A 20,722-nucleotide genomic window follows, 5' to 3' on the forward strand; every position below is an offset into this window, starting at 1 on the left:
TAGGAGCCATTGAAAGCACTCAGATAAATTTAGACAGTTTAACACCCTAGAGCTTAAAATTTCCTCTTGTCTTGGTAACAGAAAGGCCTTGCCTAATCCAGAAAACTCTGTGTTTACACCATGAGCATTGTTTTTCTTCTTCTTTTTAGGGCTGCACCTGTGGCATACAGAAGTTCCTAGGCTAGGGCTCGAATTGCAGCTGCACTGCTGGCCTGAACCACAGCCACAGCAACACCAGATCTGAGACACATCTGTGACCTACACTGTAGCTTGAGGCAACGCGGGATCCTTAACCCACTGATTGAGGCCAGGGATCGAACCTGCATCCTCACAGATACCAGTTGGGTTCTTAATCCACTGTGCCACAGCAGGAACTCCCCTACACCATAAGCTTTTATATTCACTGAACATCACTATTCTGGAACATCTGTTCTAACAGTCTATGTACATGCATCTCTTTAAGGACCTATCTACAAATGTCAAACTCTCCTGGGTCTACAGGCAAATTCAGAAGTAGTTAGGCTACATCCTCACTAGGAAGAGAAAGCAATTGTCATTGCCTAGTCCTTAATGTTTTATATTTGCCTCCATCTTTTAGGCAACCTGGAAAGCCCATTTCCCTGAAGTCTATCTCACAACTCTGATTTGATCCCCTGGTAGTAGGTGGCCCTGATGTTGAATTTCTTTTAAAGAACAAAATGACAGGGAGTTCCCATCATGGCTCAGTGGTTAACAAATCCAACTAGGAACTATGAGGTTGCGGGTTCGATCCCTGGCCTTGCTCAGTGGGTTAAGGATCCGGTGTTGCGGTGAGCTGTGGTGTAGGTCAAAGACTCGGCTTGGATCCCACGTTGCTGTGGCTTTGGCGTAGGCTGGTGGATACAGCTCTGATTCGACCCCTAGCCTGGGAACCTCCATATGCTGCAGGAGCAGCCCAAGAAATGGCAAAAAGACAGAAAAAAAAAAATGACAGTTCAGTTTCCCCACAATCATGCCTGTGAGCTGTAGTGGGTAATCACTGACCTAACCACCAAAAGGCATGAATTTTCTTTACCTATAACTAGGAAAAGAGCCATTGCCCCATAATGGTAAGGATAAATCTTTCTACTTTATTCTAAATCTGTCCACTTTGAATATAATCATGGCATTTTGTCTTTTATAGATTCTCCTAGTTTTGACAATCTTTATTTCCTTTTTCAATTTCTTGAAGTCATTGATAGGAGCTTTTTAAATGCCTCCTGGTCATCATTTCTCCGCATCTTTGAAAGAGTCCTTGCCTTTACTTATGTGTACTTTTACTCAGTCCTGGGTTGTTTTGTTCTTGTCTACCCCAAGCATGGGTTGACTGACCACTAAGCAGCTCTGGCTTCTTGTAGCAGAATATAATAGTAGTTAACAACATTTGGGTGTCAGGGTACAATTATATGGTTTCAGCTAAACACTAGTGTTAGGTTAGGAGTATTAGCATTTTAGAGCTGGAGCTAGAAAATTACCTTTGCTCCTCAAAGTATATGACTTCATATTTCATAGTTACCTATAATTTTACTGTTTCTATTTGACTTTCTCTACAAGAGAATTTTAAAATCTTGTCCCTTCCCTCCATTTTCTATCTGACCCACCAGTTTTCTCTTCATCAGTGAATTCTCATGCATGATGCTATACACTGTCTTCCTAAACCATGCATTTAAGACACAACATCACCTCTCCCTCCCAAATTGGGAATATCATTTTTATTTCTTCTCCTTAAACCTTGTTTCCAGCATCCTGAAATTGGCTTTAAGTGGTGCCTGCCCCAACAATCCTCTTTCCTGGGTCACTAGTGCATTAAATATCTGAAAGGACAAAACAATTCAAATCTCCCTCCAGAAGCCATGAGCAAAACTACAAGGACTGGCCATTATCTGGGAAACACGCATAAGAAGCCCAAGTCTTCAGTGGAGTCCTATGTGATTTTTTTTTTTTTTTTGTGAATAGTAAATATCAAAAGCTAGGGGCTTTGATATTCACCTAAAATCATCCATACATTCTTCACTTTTAAGTGTGAAGCTTTAGCACGGAAAGAAAGCTTTTTTTTTTTTTTTTTTTTTTTTTTTAAGGTCCGCACCCATGGCATATGAAAGTTCTCAAGCTAGGGGTCCAATCGCAGCTGTAGCAGCCGGCCTATGCCCCAGCCACAGGAACGCCAGATGCAAGCCATGACCTACACCACAGCTCGAGGCCCCACTGAGTGAGGCCAGGGATCAAACCTGCGTCCTCATGGATATTAGTCAGATTCATTTCCGCTGAGCCATGACGGGAACGCCCAGAAAGAGAACTTTTTAAATGTAGTCATTTCTTTCTTCCAAAGCATATATTATTGGATACTAGGGTATACCATAAACAGGGCTTAATGAATGGAACATTGGAAGTGCTTCGTAAACACTTGATTTTAGAAAGAATTGAAAGTTTGGCTGTCTAGTAAAAATTGCGGCAATCTGAAGAGGGTAGATTCTACTATGTATGTTGTCATAGCCTATACTCCATGCATGGTCTATTCTACATGCTATACCTATGTTTTTCTTTCCATTAAGGATTTCTCTTTCCACCTTAACTCCCTCACATTTTTCACACCAGGCTTTAAGTAGATTCATTGGACTATCTTTCCTTATTTATTAGAAGTACCCATGCACAGAGGGGAGACGGTAAATAAGCTGCTTTATATGGATTTCACTGTCTCCTTTTACAATATAGGAAATGGTTCATTCTGTGAGTTTAGCAAGTATTAAGTATGTACCACGCTTCGCAGCAGTGAGGAAGCCTGATTTCGTGGCGCTTCAGTCTAGGGGAAGGCTGAGACGATTTTCAAGTAGCTTCAATATAGTGTGACGAGTTTTTTAGGGACTTAGAGGGGGATGTGTGAACACTAAGGCTGGGATGAGTAAAAGCTAGGGGTCAGAGAAAGCTTTTTGGAGGAAGACGCATTTAAGTCAAGATACAGTGTAGGAAACCAACCCTCTAAAGCAGCATAGGTTTTAAGAGCAGCCATTTGAAAGAAGACACCGAGTGGGGACAAAAAATTAAGAGGAATGGTACTGACCTCCCAATGATTCAGAATCACTCTTGGGTAGCACACTGTTCCTATGGCATGGAGCATGGAAAAGCTCCTGGAATGCTTTGGCAGGGACGTGCGGGAGCTCAGAGTTAGACTGGCCTCCTGGACCTCACTCACTTTTATCTTGTTGGTTTCAGTCTCTGCTCCGGATCCTGGAAACCCCCAAAGGCCGAGCTGCTTTCCGAGTCTCCAGTGGGTTCAATGGGCTGCTGTCCCTGCTCTCTGACCTGGAGGGATCCCTCCAGGAGCCGCCACTGCAGACGTGGGGGGTGGTGTCTCCCAGCCAGACCCTGGAACTGGTCCTGCACACTCTTTGTGCCCTGTCTGCAGCACTGCACCTAGACCCCGTCAATGGCAACTTCTTCAGGAGGAACGGGCTCTATGAGAAGCTGGCAGAGGACCTCTGCTTGCTGGGCTGTTTTGGGGCCGTGGAAGAAGAGGACGCCCCCCTGCACTCCTGGGAGGACACCAAGGTCAGGCCATTTGCTGACCTGCTGAGTGCGGCCTTTTCCTCTGGCAGCCTACTTCCACCCAAGATACAGAGCTGCCTCCAGATCCTCGGCTTTCTGGACAGCATGGCCCGAGGCACCCTCCACCTGCGCAGGGACCTGAAGGACTCCCCGAGGGCCAGGCAGGAGCCGGTAGTGGATGCCCAGAGTGGTGAAACCAGCAGTCACCCCCAGGGAAACTCCAAGCAGTGGCCAGACCTGGAGGAGAGGTAGAGCTTTGCCCCTTGCTTCCACATGGGGTCGTCAGTGTGTTTCCGGCTTCTGCGTCCTACCCAAAGTTCCCGCGCATGTGTAGTACAACCTGCGTGTGTGGAAATGTTGCATTGTTACCCACTCTCTTGAGGTGGTCCCCAATACCGTCCTTCAGCCTGGTATTATTCAAGGCAGTAGAAAGAGCCAAATTCAGTTCAGAAACAAAGGAAAGCTTCTTTTGTGGGAGACTGGAGAGTTCTAGAGCAAACATTCTCTCAGACAGGCGGTGGGCGGGGCTGCTGTGTGCGGAGGTGGAGGGGGGCGGGGTTCTTATGGCGCAGGCGCGCTGCTCAGGCTCCAAATCACAGTGGGGGTGGGAGTGTGCAGCTTCCGGGGAGCGACCATCTTGAATTGAGTGTTGCAGGCAGCGCTTCTGCGTTCACCCCGCCAGCGGCGGTGTTAGGGTACGCAGCCCGTTTTGCTCTCAGAACTCCAGTCTGAAGTGCCTGGTGCAAGGCCTCTGCTCGACAGTAGGCTATGAGCAAGTGAAACTAGACAAAGCACAAAAGAGGTTAGACCTTATCTTATCACCTGGATTCTCTCTGTATTTTTCCTGGGGACTCCAGTGGGCTTTGCTGGTGATAACATGACTTTCTATTCTTTAAATCAAGTTAACTTGTGAATTCAAGCCCTCCTACCCTGTGAGCTGGCAAAAAACCAATCTGACTCAATAGAGGGTTGGAGGATGCTGGTGGGTCACAGGAGAACCAGGAAGGCTTAATCTGATCTTGGAAACTGAGTGCAGAGCTCTGCTACCAGTAGGTTCAATTTCTCCTTTGGCATTTCTGTTGCTTTAGGGAGCCTTGGTCCCTGGGTTTGGCCTTCCTGGTGTACTGGGCAGCCTTCCCCTTCCTAGGTCTTATCTCTCCCCTCCCAGAGCACTGCCAAGGTGTGGGTGAGGTTTTTTGACTTAGAAGACGGAAACCACAGTATACTTCCGAATCATGTTCTTTCTTGCCGCTTCCATTTCCCCTAAGAAGGACAACTGCTCTTAATTCTGCAGGCTCGTCTCCTTAAAGACCTCAGACCTTGAAAAAACAACTCTTTTACTTTCATTTGCTGTAACACAGAATTCTACTAAAGCAAGGGAGCGCAAACGACCCCCTTGGAGTGGGAGGGGAAAAAATGAAAGAACAAAGCAAAAAATAGTTGGTATGTTTTTTCATTCCTCTGAAGCAGCAAGGACAAAACACAAATTAATATTACAGTAAGCTATCATGCCCACCACCTCTCCAGGCCATATTGGTTTTAATGCCACAGGACACGCTTCTGAAAGACATTGCATGTGTTTATCCAAAGAGAGCCTCCACTGGCCAGATGTCAATGTTGGGGGATGGATGCCAATTCTTCAATTACTGTGATCATATGATTGTTCTTGTTTTGTCAATTAACCTGGTAAATCAATTAGTTTTCTAATCTTGCATTCCTGCACAATTTGCTGATGATACAATTATTGCTAGATTTGATTTGCTAAATTTTAAAAGAATTTTTGTTCATCAGAAAATTTGGCCTTTCACACTCCTTTCTTCACTATTTTTACTATCAGACTGATACTTCATAGGTTGGGCAGTATTCCCTCTTCTGTTCTCTGGAAGAGTTTATGGAAACATTACCACTTCTATCCCTTAGCTATGTGATAGAATTTGCCAGTAAAACCTCAGGAGCCTGATGTTTTTCTTGTGAGAAGATTTATTTATTTTTACTTTTTTTTTTTTTAACAAACAGCTTTATTGAGCTACAATTCACACATCATAGAATTCAACCATTTAAAGTGCACAATTAAATTTTTTTGTATAATCACATACTGATCACCATGATTAGAACGTTTTTATCACACCAAAGAGAAACTCCATACCCATTAATGATTATTTTCCATTTTCCCTACCTCTAGTCTTGGGCAAGCACTAATTTACTTTCTGTCCCTGTGGACTTGCCTATTCTGGATGTATTATATAAACAGAATCATACAATATATGACTTTTAAATTTCTAGATTCTTTCACTTAGCATAAAGTTTTCGCACTTCATGTTGCAGCATATATAAGTACTTCATTCTTTTTAATTGCCAAATAATATTCCAGTGTTATACCACAATTTACTTATACATTCATCAGCAGATGTATATTTGGGTTGTTTTCCTTTGGGGCTGTTATGAATAGTGCTGCTATGAACATTCATGTACAACTTTTTTTCTGTATAGATGTATGTTTGCATACATACCTCTTGGGTAGATACTTAGCAGTGAAATTGCTCAATCATAAGATAACTCTATTTTAACATTTTGAGGAACTACCAGTCATGCTCCAAAGTGACTGCACTATTTTACATTCTCACTAGCAGTGTATGAGGGTTTCAATATGAACACCTTCTTGTCAGCACTTGCTATTACCTGTCTTTTAGATTACAGCCCTCCTAGTGGAGGTGATGTTTGTTTTGATTTGTATTCCCCTGAAGGCTAATGATATTGAAAATCTTTTCATGTGCTTATTGGCCATTGGTATATCTTCTTTGGACAAATATCAGTGAGACTCTTTGCACATTTTTAAAATTATGGTAACACTGGCTATCACATTATGTAAATTTCATGTGTACAATATAACTCGACTTCTGTATATACCAGTGTACTTAGCACCAAAAAGCTTGTTTCCATTCATCACCATACAGTTGATCCTCCTTAACCATTTTGCCCTTCCACACCCCTCCTCTGATAACCACAGATTCATTCTCTTTATCTATGTTCTTGTATTATTTGTTTATTTTGTACTTTTTATAGTCCACATATGAGTGAAATCATGGTGTATTTTTTTTATCTGACATTTCACTTAGCGTAATATGCTCAAGGTCCGTTCATATTGTTGCAAATGGCAAGATTTCATCTTTTTATGGCTGAGTATTATTCCATTGCGTGTGTGTGTGTGTTTGTATTATATCCTCTTTATCCATTCATCTGTGGATGGGCACTTAGATTGTGGCTATTGTAAATAGTGTTGCGATGAACAAAGGTGTGCATATATCTTTTTGAATAAGTGTTTCCATATTCTTTGGATGCATACCCAGAAGTAAAGTAGTTGGATCATATGGTAGTTCTAGTATTAATTTTTGAAGAGTCTCTGTATTATTTATTTGCATTCCTACCAGCAGTGTAATCCCTTTTTCTCTATTTGCTGACACTTGTTATATACTTGTCTTTTTTATAATAGCTATTACAATGGACATGAGGTGATATCTTTCTGTGGTTTTGCTTTGCATTTCCCTAATAATCAGTAATGTGGAACATCTTCTCATGTGTCTGTTGGCCGTCTCTATGTCATCTTTGGAATGTCTTTTTAAATCTCTGCCCACTTATAATTTTTTTTTATCTTGCTTACTTGTATGAATTCTTTGTATATGTTTTGATTACTATACTTTGTAGTATAATTCAAAATTAGGGAGTGTGACACCTCCAGTTTTGTTCTTTTTTCTCAAAATTGCTTTGTTTCTTCAAGGCCTTCTGTGGTTCCACACAAATTATAAGACTTTTAAATTCTATTTCTGTGAAAAATGTTGTTGGGATTTTGATAGAGATTTCATTGAATCTGTAGTTTGCTTTTGGTAATGTGGATAGTTTCAGTGTTAATGTTTCCAGTACCATGTTGAGTAAGAGAGGGGAGAGTGGGCCCCCTTTTCTTATTCCTAATCTTAGTGGAAAAGCTTTCAGTTTTTGACTGTTCAGTGTTATGTTGGCTGGGCTTGACATACATATTATTGATAGCCTTTATCATGTTCCTTCTATACCCATTTTATTGAGAGTTATTTTTATCATAAATGGATACTGAATCTTGTCAAATACTTTTTCTGCATCTATTGAGATGCTCATATGATTTGTATCCTTTATTTTATTAATATGATGTATCATGTTGATTGATTTGCAGATGTTGACTCATCCTTGCATCCTTGGAATAAGTCCCACTTATCTGGTGTATGGTCCTTTTACTGTATTGTTTTATTTGGTTTGCTAGTATTTTTGTGGATTTTTGCATCTATATTCATCAGATACATTGTAATTTTCTTTTTTTGTGTGTGTTGTTCTTGTCTGGTTTTGGTATCAGGGTAATGCTGGCTTTGTAAAATGAGTAAGGAAGCATTCCCTCCTCTTTAATTTTTTGGAAGAGTTTGAGATTCTTTTTTGAATATTTGATAGAATTTACAGGTGAAGTTCTCTGGTTCTGGACTTTTGTTTTGGGAGAGGTATTATTACTATTTAAATCTCCTTACTAGTTATCAGTTTATACAGATTTTCTTTTTCTTCATTAATCAAGATTTTGTTGGAAGGTTGTTTGATTCTAAGATTTTATCCATTTATTCTAGGTTGTCCAATTTATTGGCATATAGCTGTTCAGAGTAGTTTCTTATAATTCTTTGTATTTCTGTAATATCTGTTGAAACTTCTCTATCATTTCCAATTTTATTTATTTGACCCTTCACTCTTTTATTGGTGAGCCTAGCTAAAAATTTGTCAATTTTGTTTATTTTTTCAAAGAACCAGCTCTTAGTTTCATTTTATTGTCTTTTTAGTCTCTGATTTTTATTATTTCCTTCCTTCTACTGACTTTGTGTTTTGTCTGTTCTTTTTCTAGTTCCTTTAGGTGTAAGTTTAAATTGTTTCTTGAGATTTTTCTTATGTCTTGAGGTAGGCCTGTATTGCTATAAACTTCTCTCTTAGAGCTGCTATTGCTGCACTGAAAGATTTTGGCATGTTATATTTTCATCTTCATTTGTCTTCAGGTATTTTTTGATTTCTCCTTTGATTTCTTCATTGACCCAATAGTTGTTCAATAGCATGTTGTTTAGTTTCCACATATTTGTGATTTTCCAGCTTTCCTCTTGTAGTTAGTTGATTTCAAGTTTCCTCCCAGTGTATGGAATCAATGCTTGATATATCTTCAGTCTTCTTACATTTATTGAGACCTCATACTCCAACATATGGTTTATCCTTAAGAATTTCTATGTGCACTTGAAAAGAATGTGTATTCTGCTGATTTTGTATGGAATGTCCTATATTTATTAAAGTTCATCTCCTATAATATTTCATTTAAGGCCTGTGTTTCCTGTTGACTTTCGGTCTAATCTCTCCATTGATGCAAGTGGGGTATTAAAATCTCCTACTTTATTGTGTTGCTGTCAGTTTCTCGCTTTAGGTTTGTTAGTAACTTCTTTATATATTTTGGTATTAGGTGCATGTGTACTAATGAATGTTATGTCTGCTTGATGGTTTGTCCCTTTTATCTTTATATAAAGTCCATCTGTAATGTCCTCCCCACCAGTTTTTTTTTTTTTTTTTTTTTTGGCGTGAAGTCTGTTTTGTCTGAAATGAGTATGGCTACACTTGTTTTCTTTTGGCTGCCTTTTGATTAGAGTATCATCTTCCATCTCTTCACTTTGAACTTTTATTTGTCTTTTCTTCTGAGTTGAGTCTCTTGGAGACAGCATGTAGTTGGGTCTTTTTTTTTTTTTTTAAATCATTCAGCCACTCAGTCTTTTGATTGGTGAATTCAATCCATTTATATTTAGGGTCATTATTGATAAATGAAGACTCAGTACTGCCATTTTCTCCTTTGTTTTCTGGTTGCTCTATATCTTCTTTCTTTTTTTGTCTTTTGTCTTTTTGGGGCTGTACCCACGGCATATGGAGATTCCCAGGCTAGGGTTCTAATTGGAGCTGTAGCCACTGGCCTACACCACAGCCACAGCAACACAGGATCCAAGCTGCGTCTGCACCTGCAGCACAGCTCACAGCAATGTTGGATCCTTAACCCACTAAATGAGGACAGGGATTGAACCTGCATCTTCATGGATGCTAGTTAGATTCGTTTCCACTGTGCCATGATGGGCACTCCTTCAGTGTTTCTTTTCCCTTGCTTTTCCATCTGCCATTTTTAATTTGGTGGTTTTATATGATGTTTTTCTAAATTTCCTTTTTTTTATGTTTCATGTCTCTGTTCTAGATTTTAGTTTTGTGGTTACCATAAGAATTGTATAAACTATCTCATAGATTAAGTAGTTCTTTTTCTGCTGAAAGCATCTCATCTTTATTTGCCTGTACAGGTTTTATCCTTTTCTTCTTCCTCTTTTATGTTTGTTGTCACAAATCATCCCTTTTTATATTGTGATTATATTACCAAATTGAAGTAGTTATAGTTGTTTTAAATGCTTTCCTCTCTTAATCATTATGCTATAATTATTTAACAACTTATTCTGATACAGAGCTGAAATTTCCAGATTGTCTATCACCTGCTCAAAGTTTTGTGAACTTCTGCTTTTTTGTTTCAGGTAGAAAGAGCTCCTTATAATATTCCTCATAAGGGAAGCCTAGTAGGGATGAACTCCCCCAGCTTTTGTTTGTCTGGGAAAGACTTTATTTCTTCTTCATATCTGAAAGATAACTTTGCTGGATAGACTATTCTTGGTTGACAGTTTTTAATCTTTAAATATTTTGAGTATGTCATTCCATTTTTTTCTGTCCTGTAGAGGTTCTGCTGAGAAATCTGCTGATAGCTTAATGGGGGTAACTTGTAGGTTACTGTCTTTTTTTTCCCCCTGGTTGTCTTTAAAACATAAAGATTCTTCCTTTATCACTGACTTTTTGACAGTTTTAATATAATGTGTTTTGAAGAAGATCTTTTTGCAGTGAGATAATTGGGTGCTCTATTAGTTTTATGGACTTTTATATCCAGTTTCTTCTCAGGTTTGGAAAGTTCTCAGCTATTATTTCTTTAAATAAGCTCTCTTCTTCCTCTGGGATACCCATTATCCTTATGTTGCCTTTTCTAATTGAGTTGAATAGTTCTCACAGAGTTTCTTCATTTATAAAATATTTCTTTTTCCTATTCTATCCAAATCATTTCTAGATTTCTAACTTTGAGCTTGCTAATTTTCTCTTTCATGTGGTCTGCTCTATTTCTAATGTTTTCTAATACATTCTTCATCTCATTTATTGAGTTCTTCAGGTCCAGAATTTCTGTTTCTTTTTTCAGAGTTTCAATATCTTTGGTAATATATTCCTTCTGTTTATTAATTTTACTCTTTAGCTCATTCATCTGCCACTTGGAGTTTTCCCATAGCTCATTGAATTTCCTCATGATAGCTATTTTGAATCCTCTATCAGTTAGATCACAATTGTCTATGACTTAAAGTCTGGTTTTCTGGAGAACTGTCACTTTCTTTTCATGAAACTGTGTTATCATGGCTTTTCATGGTGCTTGATGAGTTGTTCCTTTGCTGGTGCTTTTGAAGTAGGAAATGTCTTTCTTACTTAGGCAAAGCTTTGTTTTTGATTCCAACAGTTCAAGAAGTTCTTAGTTAGAGGCCTTTCTTTTGTTTTTCAGTAGGTGGTGCCATAGCACAAATTTTTGGTTTCTCTTACCTGTGCTGCCTCTGGCTCTAATTTGAGAATCCTTAGATTCTACCCTCTACCATCTCTGCCAGAGGTATCCCTGGTGCTCACATTGTCACTGCTTGTGCCTCCAGGAATGCTTATGCCTTGCTGCTCTGAGGGTTGCTGCTGTCACTGGCATTTTCACCCGGGGCACTGGGATGGAAGGCACCTCTGCCATGTCTTGGGTCACTTGAGGTCACCTGGGTTATCTAGTGGGGAAAGGGAGGAGCCACGGTCATGGGCACCTTCCCTGATTCCAAGGTTGTTGGGTTTATGGGTGCTGCTGCCACTGGTGGGTAGGGGGTATAGAGTTATGAGTGCCGTTGTGACTGGAGGGACCAGGGTCATGGGTCCTGCCCAGCTCCCTGTGGCCATGTGTGCCAGTTAACTGGGAGGCCTGAGGCCTGTGTGCCACCTCTGTTGCTCCTACCAGATTTGCTGGGGCTGCAGGCTCAGCTGCTGTGGTGGGAGGCCATGATCCCAGCATTTCCTATGCCGTTCCCTGGTTCTGTCTCCTCTGTGTGTCCCAGTTCATCCACCTTCAGACGTACAGATGTGTGGGTCTCTTCAGCATCCTGATGTGTTGGACAGATGAAGCTTTATGGAATTTTGAATGTTTCACTAGTTGTAGACAGAAGGCGAGGGACAAAGGGAGCTTTTCATGCCACATTGTGCCAATGTCAACTCTGAAAAGATTTATCATGGTGAGACTAAATTTCTATTTATTCTTGAATCTTAGTTATTTTTCAAGTTTATATTCTCATTTAAGTTTTATTTTACTGGTATAAGGCTCTTCCCAATATCTTTTTAACTTTTTATTCCTTACATTATCATTTAGGTATTCTTCTCTTTTGCCTGAAGCACCCAGTGTTCTTGGTAGAGGTGAACTTATTAATGTGGCCCATGAACCAACTTTCAGCTTTTCCTGTCTCTCATACATAGAATTTCCATATCTCTTTTTTGTTCTTACTGTTTTCTTCCACCTTCTTTGGATTTATTCTAGTATGTTTTTCTTTTCCTTTTTTTTAGGGCATATGCTCCCCATGGCATATGAAAGTTCCCAGGCTAGGGGTCAAATTGGAGCTGTAGCTGCTGGCTTAAGCCACAGACATAGCAAAGCAGTACCAGAGCTGCATCTGTGATCTATATCACAGCTCATGGCAACACCAGATCCTTAACCCACCAAGTGAGGCCAGGGATTGAACCTGAATCCTCATGGATACTAGTTGGGTTATTTACTGCTGAGCCACAACTGGAACTCCTAGTATCTTTTTCTTAATTTGTTAGGAGATTATTTTCAGTCCTCTTTGTAAATATAAATTTCCTGTAACAATTTCTTTAGCTCACAAATTTTATTTTGTTAAAATTTCAATATGGTTTAGTGATAAATATTTCCTATTGACTGTTTAGATTATAAATTTTCAAAGCTACAGAGTATTTTTGGTCATCTTTTTTATTGGCTTCTAATTTTTTCATTATAAGAGAAAGTGGACTATATGATGCTAGTCCTTTGAAATCAATTGAGCTTGACTTCTTTCCCCCAGTGTTGTAAATTTTCATGACTATAACATGCATGCTATATGAATGAAAAGAATGCGTATTCTCTAATTGTTAGTTTCAATGCTCTATTTATGTCCACCAGATGAAATTTTTCTTTTTTTTTCTTTTTTTTTTTCCTTCTTTTTTTTAGGGCCGTACATACAGTGTATGGCAGTTTCCAGGCTAGGAGTTGAATCAGAGCTATAGCTGCTGGCCTACACCACAGCCACAGCAACTTGGGATCCGAGCTGCATCTGCAACCTACACCACAGCTCACGGCAATGCTAGATCCCTGGCCCACCGAGCAAGGCCAGGGATCGAACCTGTATCCTCATGGATACTAGTCAGATTCTACTGCACCACAATGGGAACTCCCACTAGATGAAAATTTTCAATTATATTGTTCAAATTTTAAGATTTTTGGCATATCAGTTACTAGGATATGTTAAATATTTTTCATTATAGTGGTAGATTTGCCAATATCTGTTAATTTTGCTTTACATATGTCTAAGCCTATTAGAATCACACACTTCTAATTTTTCTATCATCTAGAGATATCAAAAACTTTATCATTACATGGTGACCTTCTTAATCTCCATTAGTAAATTTTGTCATGGTACCAATTTGATCAAATAATAATAGGGCTATGCAGTGTTCTTTTGGTTAGTACATGCCTGAAATTTAAAACAAAAAAACATTTTTTGTTTTAAGCTTTCTGTGTCCTTATGCTTTAGATGTTTATCCTGTAAAGAGCTATTTTTTAAACCTGTGTCTTAAATTAGTGTTTTTTAATTTTACCTTTTTCTCTGTCTTCTTTTGGACTATTTGTGTTTGTCTTTATTATTATTTATTTATTTATTTATTTTTGTCTTTTTGCCATTTCTTGGGCTGCTCCCACGGCATATGGAGGTTCCCAGGCTAGGGGTCGAATCGGAGCTGTAGCTGCCAGCCTACGCCAGAGCCATAGCAACGCAGGATCCGAGCCGCATCTGCAACCTACACCACAGCTCACGGCAACACCGGATCCTTAACCCACTGAGCAAGGGCAGGGATCGAACCCGCAACCTCATGGTTCCTACTCGGATTCGTTAACCACTGCGCCATGACGGGAACTCCTGTCTTTTTTATTTAATTTTTTGCATCTACTAGTTTGGAATTTATACTCTATGATTAGTCTTTTAGCAGTTACTCAAAAATAATTTAATAGGCATCCTCATAATGTTTAACATTTACTGTGTACTGTTATTGCTTATCTCTATCCTTCTTCCAAAATAAAGATCTCAGACACAAATGTCATTACTGTTTCCTATATATATTACTGTTGCTCAATATTTTAATTCTTTTTAATTTTATTAATCCATCAAATAAGGCATCTAATACTAGTGTTTTACACAATGTTTATTTAGATTTACTTACATACTTTCAACATCTATGCTCACCGTTCTTACATCTGTGCCATGATTTGAAATTATTTTACATATGTCTGCAGTACATGCGTTAGACTTTTCTTTAGTGAGGGTCTGTTTATCTGAAACTCTCTTGGTCTTTATTTGTCTGAAGAGGACCTTATTTTCTCTTAAATTTCTGAAAGATAGTTTTGCTGGATGTACATTCTTGGTTGACAGCTGTTTTTCATAGTACATAAAAGGTAGTACTCCACCAGCTTTTGGCTTCCATTGTTGCCATTGAGCTATTAGCTGTATTTTTAATTACTCTTCTTTGGAAGGTAATCTACCATTTTTATCTAGCTGCTTTTAAGAGTTTTTAATCATTCTTGTTCTGGTTTTATTGAATGTGTCTTGATTTGGATTATTTGAAAATTTTATTCTGTTTGAAATTCATTGGAATTTCTGAATCTGCTCATGGGTATCTTTCATCAATTCTGGATATTCTTTTTATTTTTATTTTTAAATTTTATTTATTCATTTATTTTGGCTTTTTAGGGCAGCACCTGTGGCATATGGAAGTTCCCAGGCTAGGGGTCAAATCAGAGCTTTAACTGCTGGCCTATGCCACAGCCATAGCAATGAGGATCTGAGCTGCATCTGCAACCTACACTACAGATATTGGCAATGCCGGATCCTTAACCCACTGACCGAGGCCAGGGATCAAACCTGCATCCTCGTGAGTACTAGTTGAGCTTGTTACTGCTGAGACACAATGGGAACTTCCTAGATATTCTTTTTAATTATTATCTCTTCTCCAAATTTTTTTCTATTATGTTTTTGTGGAACTCCAGTAAGATGTGTGCTTTACTTTTTTATTCTATCTTAATGTCTCTTAACCTCTCACATTTTCCATCTCTTTGTCTTTGTGCTGTGTTGTGTGCAATTTCCTTTGATTTCTCTTCAAACTCATTGAATCTCCTATTAGCTGTGTCTGATATGATATTTAATCCTGTCATTTAGGTTTTGAATTTTCAATTTCAGTGATCACACATTTTACATTTCTATATATACTGTGTTATTTCCAAATAAGTTGATGATTTTATCTCTTTTCATGACTCATGTTTCTCTCTCCTTTATTTCTTCAAATATATTAAACGTAATTCTTTTTTTTTTTTTTTTTTTTCGTCTTTTTGCTATTTCTTTGGGCCACTCCTGTGGCATATGGAGGTTCCCAGGCTAGGGGTCGAATTGGAGCTGTAGCCACCGGCCTACGCCAGAGCCACAGCAAAGTGGGATCTGAGCCGCGTCCGCAACCTATACCACAGCTCACAGCAACGCCGGATTGTCAACCCACTGAGCAAGGGCAGGGACCGAACCCGCAATCTCATGGTTCCTAGTCGGATTCATTAACCACTGCGCCACGACGGGAACTCCCATAATTCTTTTTTTATGCGTCTATTGAGAGTCTGATTCTACAATCTGTTTTTCCTATGGTCGTCACTGAAGGTTCCTTGTTTCTTTGTGTGGTTTATGTTTTTTGATTGTGAATATTGCTCCAAGACTTTCCTTTTCCCAGACTCCATGCAGGCCATCCTTATTCTGACCATCCTGCTTTTTTGGTAGATACAGGAATGTCTCATTGAGGCTGCAGCTGATTTGGTAGCCAGGCCTTGGTCAGATTCCAGGCCCTTTTCTTCTTGCCTTATCTTGAGAGAATGCTCTTTCTGAGGTCCCCTGATCTCTCTATTCCAGGGGCAGGGGTTTCTCTGAGGAGGCCTCTGCCTTGGCCACCTGGACAGCGTGTAGGTTAACTTAAGATCTTAGTGTTGAACCTTGTTCAACTTACACTCCCAGCTCTTAGAGGGCAAGGAGGTATTTGTCAACATCAGAAGACATTCAGTAAGTGGTACTAGGTCTGGGAGCTGAGCACTAACAACTTATTTTCATTTAATTCCCTTTCAAATTCTAGAATTTTACCAATAAATAAATGGAGGCATGGAAAGAACAAATAACACGGCTGAAGGTTTACACATTTCATAAGTCATAGAGCAAGATTTTGAATCCAGGTCTACCTCCAGTGGGCCCCCACCCCCATGTGTGTTGGTCCTGCTTTTTCTGGATACTCCTACAATAATAGTGATGATTTGCTAAATGTTCTGACACAATGGCCTGCAGTTTAAGGTTTGGGTTCTAACCTGTCATTGGCATCAGCCCTGATTCTTTATAGATAACTCCTGTGTCAAACATCAGCCTGGTTTCACAATGAGTAATTTTTAAATGTACAAGAGTCAGATTTCATAAACAGAGCAATTTTTTCCTCATTAAAAAAATACATTACCCTTGACCTATCCTAATGGTTGGAAAAGAGAAAGTGAAACCCTAGCCTCTCCTGAGAGAGTCTGTAGGGTAAAGGGCAAGGGCAGTAGGCTGGGAATAGGAGACAGGGTGCTCAATCATGCCTACCACTGACCCTTGGAGCCCCCTTGGCTCAGCCTAGTCTATACATAGTGGGCCGGGTCTCCAGGGAGGGAGGCAAAGGTGGTGGGCCTTGGACTCAGGCCAGCATGCCCTGCACCTTAGTGGCCATGGTCCTTGGACCTGTTACTTTATCTTGCTGAGCTTTGGTTTCCTAGGTTTCCTAATTCAAATGCAGGAATAATAATAGTATCTACTTTGAGGGCTGTAGTGAAGTAAAGACTGAAGATGATAATGGTGTTGGTCATAGTGATCACAACTGTTGTTCACTGAGCACTTGTGGGCCAGATGCTGTGCTTTGCTCTTTACAGGCATTAGTTAATCTGCATAACAATTATGATTTAAGTAACATTTCTCACAAAATACAAGATGTATATTATATAAATCAAAAATATGTGATGTGATTTCTAAAATACAGACTTTTTGAAACATACACACATACCACCTCCTCAAAGCACATATCACACACATATTCACCACACACACACACACACACACACACACACCCGTGCATGCAAACACACACTATTGTGGAGCTCGATAAATGGCAGCTGCCGTTGTGATTAATCTTACACTGCTCTGGTATTTACCAGATCCTTTTACCTGGAATGGATGATGTCCTCCTAGACCAGCCAATCCACAGGGTGGGTCTGGAGGAGAAGATGGAGAGGCAGCAGGTCAGATGTGTCAGGACATGCAAGCTCCCTACACTAACCAGTTTGGTTTTATCTTACAGGGCTGTGGCATGACTAGGTTTGTGGTCCAAAAGGGCCACTCTTGAAAACTGGGCACAGAAAGGTGCCCCTTCAAAGGCAGGGTCACCCCAGCTCTGCTGGCTGCTGGAGGATTAGATCCTCACCTTAACATTTGGCCTCTCCCAGCCCAGCCCAGCCCAGCCTCTTGTGCTGACTTTTATTTTCTATGCCAGCAAAAGGAACAATCCCAGTGAGCTATATCTTGAACTTAAGTTGTGCCTGTAACTCCTGTCCATAAGGGACAAGAGGATTTGGGTGTACACCAGGCAAAGATAAGGTTTCAGTGGATACTCTGCAAACCAGAGCACTGTAATTCCCTCCTCTTCCTCTGCTGCTTTTTGTTTTGCAGCATTGTCCTAATAATTACTGTTGAAACAATGTCCACTTATAGATAGGCATTACATCCTAACTTAAGTCTGAGTTATAGGTAATTACATCTGATGGCTGAGAATGACCACTACTGGGGGCAATGCACAACTTCAACAGTCTGCATGAAGGCCACCCTGTGTTTGGAAGACTCAGGCGTGACCCGCTTAAAAGCCTCCAGAGGATCTCCTTTGCTCCCAGGATAGAGTCAGAAACTGGAAGCATGGCTCACAGAGCCCTGGGGGTCCTACCTGCCCACAGCATCATTGTTTCCAGCTCCACCAGCGCTGAACCTTGTAGCCATGTTCCTGCTTAGGCTTCATACACGTCCTTTCTTCTGCCTGGGATTGCTTTTTCTGTCCTACCTTCATCTGGACAGTTCTTTCCTATACTTTGTGTCTCTGTTTAGAAGCCTTCTCTGGCAGCTCCAACCCCAACCTCTTGTTCTCTCAGCACTCCTCACTACCAAGTCACTGACAATTGTATAACCACCACAGTTTCTTATTTCTTTGGTGCACCCTTTTACACTCTAGCATTTCTGAAACCAGGATGCATGTTAAAGCTGATGCCACAAGAAATCTATCAGCCACTTGAATCATCTCTTTTCTCACTCGTGCATAAAACTGTTGTGCGTCTCTCAGTCGTTGGCTTCTTCCACTGAAGCGACATGCATTGATTGCATTTCTCTCTCCTGGGCGAGAGTGGTCAGCTCCATGTGAGCAAGGACTAGGTCAGTACCCCTGACCTACATCACAGGCCCCCATGAATGACTGGTGAGTGCAATGAGTACATGGATGATTGGGGTGGGTGAGCAAGGAAAGAGTACATGGATGGCAGAGTCTGTATCAGGGGGCTCCCTCACAGATGAGAGATAACGTTGTCCTGCTGGGGGCAGTGGGGATGGGGAAGAGAGGTGACTAGGTGAGCGCAGGACCAGACAAATATCCTTCACTTGTTTGTGCTGAGGATCAGGCAACTTCACTTTAGCCTCTGAGGAACAGAGTTAGGGTTGGTTCCCTTCCCTTCTTCCCTTAGTGTATGTGTTGATAGCCATAAAGTTCTTCCTATAGTGGAGAGTCCAGCCTAGAGACAGCAGAGGTCAGAGAAAGGATGGGGCCTCCCAGGGCTAGAGACTTTCCTGACTTGCAGCAAATTATCTTCTCTGAGTCTCAGTTTCTTCTCTGTAAAATGAGGCAATCAATATCTACCTCACTGTGTTGTTTAGGGACTTAATGACTTATGTCTCATAAAACATCTGGAATAGGCACTAGGAATCGTTCAATTTAAATATCACAGTTTCAAAACCCAGTAAGAATTGACTTTCTGGATGTAAATATGATATACTGTCAATTAGAAAGACCCAGTGAAGGTGCTTGGTCAACTGTAAAGGTGAAGCACTTGAAACTTTTGCCTTTTTCACAGTAGCCGAGGCTCAGACAGTGCCACACAGCCATTCCTCTAGGGCAGTCCAGGGGTTTATGGGAATCTGAAGCTCTGCAGACCAGGCTGCATTCTTGCCTGACATTTTGCAGCTCCCTCTGAGGCCTCTGGGCCCCCATGCAGGCAGAGTGGAGAGTGTGCCCTGATGCTGAGTCCATATTTGGCTCTCCCTAACTCTAAGAATCTTTGCATGGGGACAGCCCTGGTTTGGACCTTAGGTGTCTTTGGAGGGTGGACTGGCTCCCTCCCTGGTGTAGTCACTCACACTCCTCTGAGCAGTTGCCACCTGAGGGAGCCTTGCTCTGTTGCATCCTCCCTTTGGGCTTGGCTTGGTTTTCCGTGTTCCTCTTAATGACCATGGATTGAGTACAAAAGCGTGTGTGTGTATGTGTGTGTGTGTGTGTGTGTGTGTGTGTGTGTGTGTTTGCATGTCTGCATGCCCATGTGCTGCTATAAACATATGTGTGCATGCATTTATCTGAGTATCTTTCCTTTTTTTGCGGGGAGCAGGAAGTACCTAAGAGTAGAATTGCTGGGTCAAATGGTAGTTCTATGTTTAATTTTCTGAGGAACCACCAAACAGCAGCTGAAACAATCTTACATTCCCACCAACAATCATTATGAAATTATTACCACAATAAGTCTAGTTAACATCCATCACCATATATAATTACAAAAATTTTTTTTTCCTGTGATAACTTTTAAGATTTATTCTCTTAGCAACTTTCAAATATGCAACACAGTATTATTAATTATAGTCACTATGGTATATATTATATCCCCATAACTTATATATTTTATAACTGGAATTTTGTACCTTTTGACTCCTTTCACCCATTTTGCCCACCCCCAGCCCCTAACTCTGGTAAATACCAATCTGTTCTGTGTATCTATGAGCTCTTCATTTTTTTAAAAAGATTCCACATGTGAATGGTATCTTATGGTATTTGTCTTTCTCTCTCTGACTTATTTAATTTAGAAAAATGTGCTCAAGTTCTAACCATGTTGTTGCAAATGGCAAATTTTCATTCCTTTTTATGGTTGAGTAATATTCCATTGTGTATACATTCCACAATTTCTTTTTCTACTCATCCATCAGTGAACACTTAGGTTGTTTTCATCTCTTAGCTATTATACATGGTGCTGCCATGAACATGGGGGTACATATATCTTTTTGAATTAGTATTTTTGTTTTCTTAGGATAGATACTCAGAAGTGGAATTTCTTGATTGTATGATAGTTCTATTTTTAACTTTTTTGTTGTTGTTGCTTTTTTGGGTGGCACCCAGCATGTAGAAGTTCCCAGGCTAGGGGTCAAATTGGAGCTGCAGCTGCCAGCCTACACCATAGCCACAGCAACATGGGATCTGAGCTGCATCTTTGACCTATACCACAGCTTGCGGCAATGCTGGATATTCAACCCACTGAGCAAGGCCAGGGATTGAACCCGCATCCTCATGGATACTAGTTGGATTTGTTTCTGCTGCGCCACGA

General features: G+C 40.3%; 1 protein-coding gene across 1 annotated transcript in view; it reads left to right on the forward strand.

Annotated features, from left to right (window-relative positions):
- WDFY4 (WDFY family member 4) overlaps positions 1-20,722 on the forward strand; it is a 279,361-nt gene that overhangs the window by 51,967 nt on the left and 206,672 nt on the right. The window contains 1 exon segment of the mRNA XM_021073024.1: positions 3,229-3,809. Coding sequence (XP_020928683.1) covers positions 3,229-3,809 — 581 coding nt within the window.

This window comes from Sus scrofa, chromosome 14 (genome assembly GCF_000003025.6).
Source record: "Sus scrofa isolate TJ Tabasco breed Duroc chromosome 14, Sscrofa11.1, whole genome shotgun sequence".
Classification (NCBI taxonomy): Eukaryota; Metazoa; Chordata; class Mammalia; order Artiodactyla; family Suidae; genus Sus; species Sus scrofa.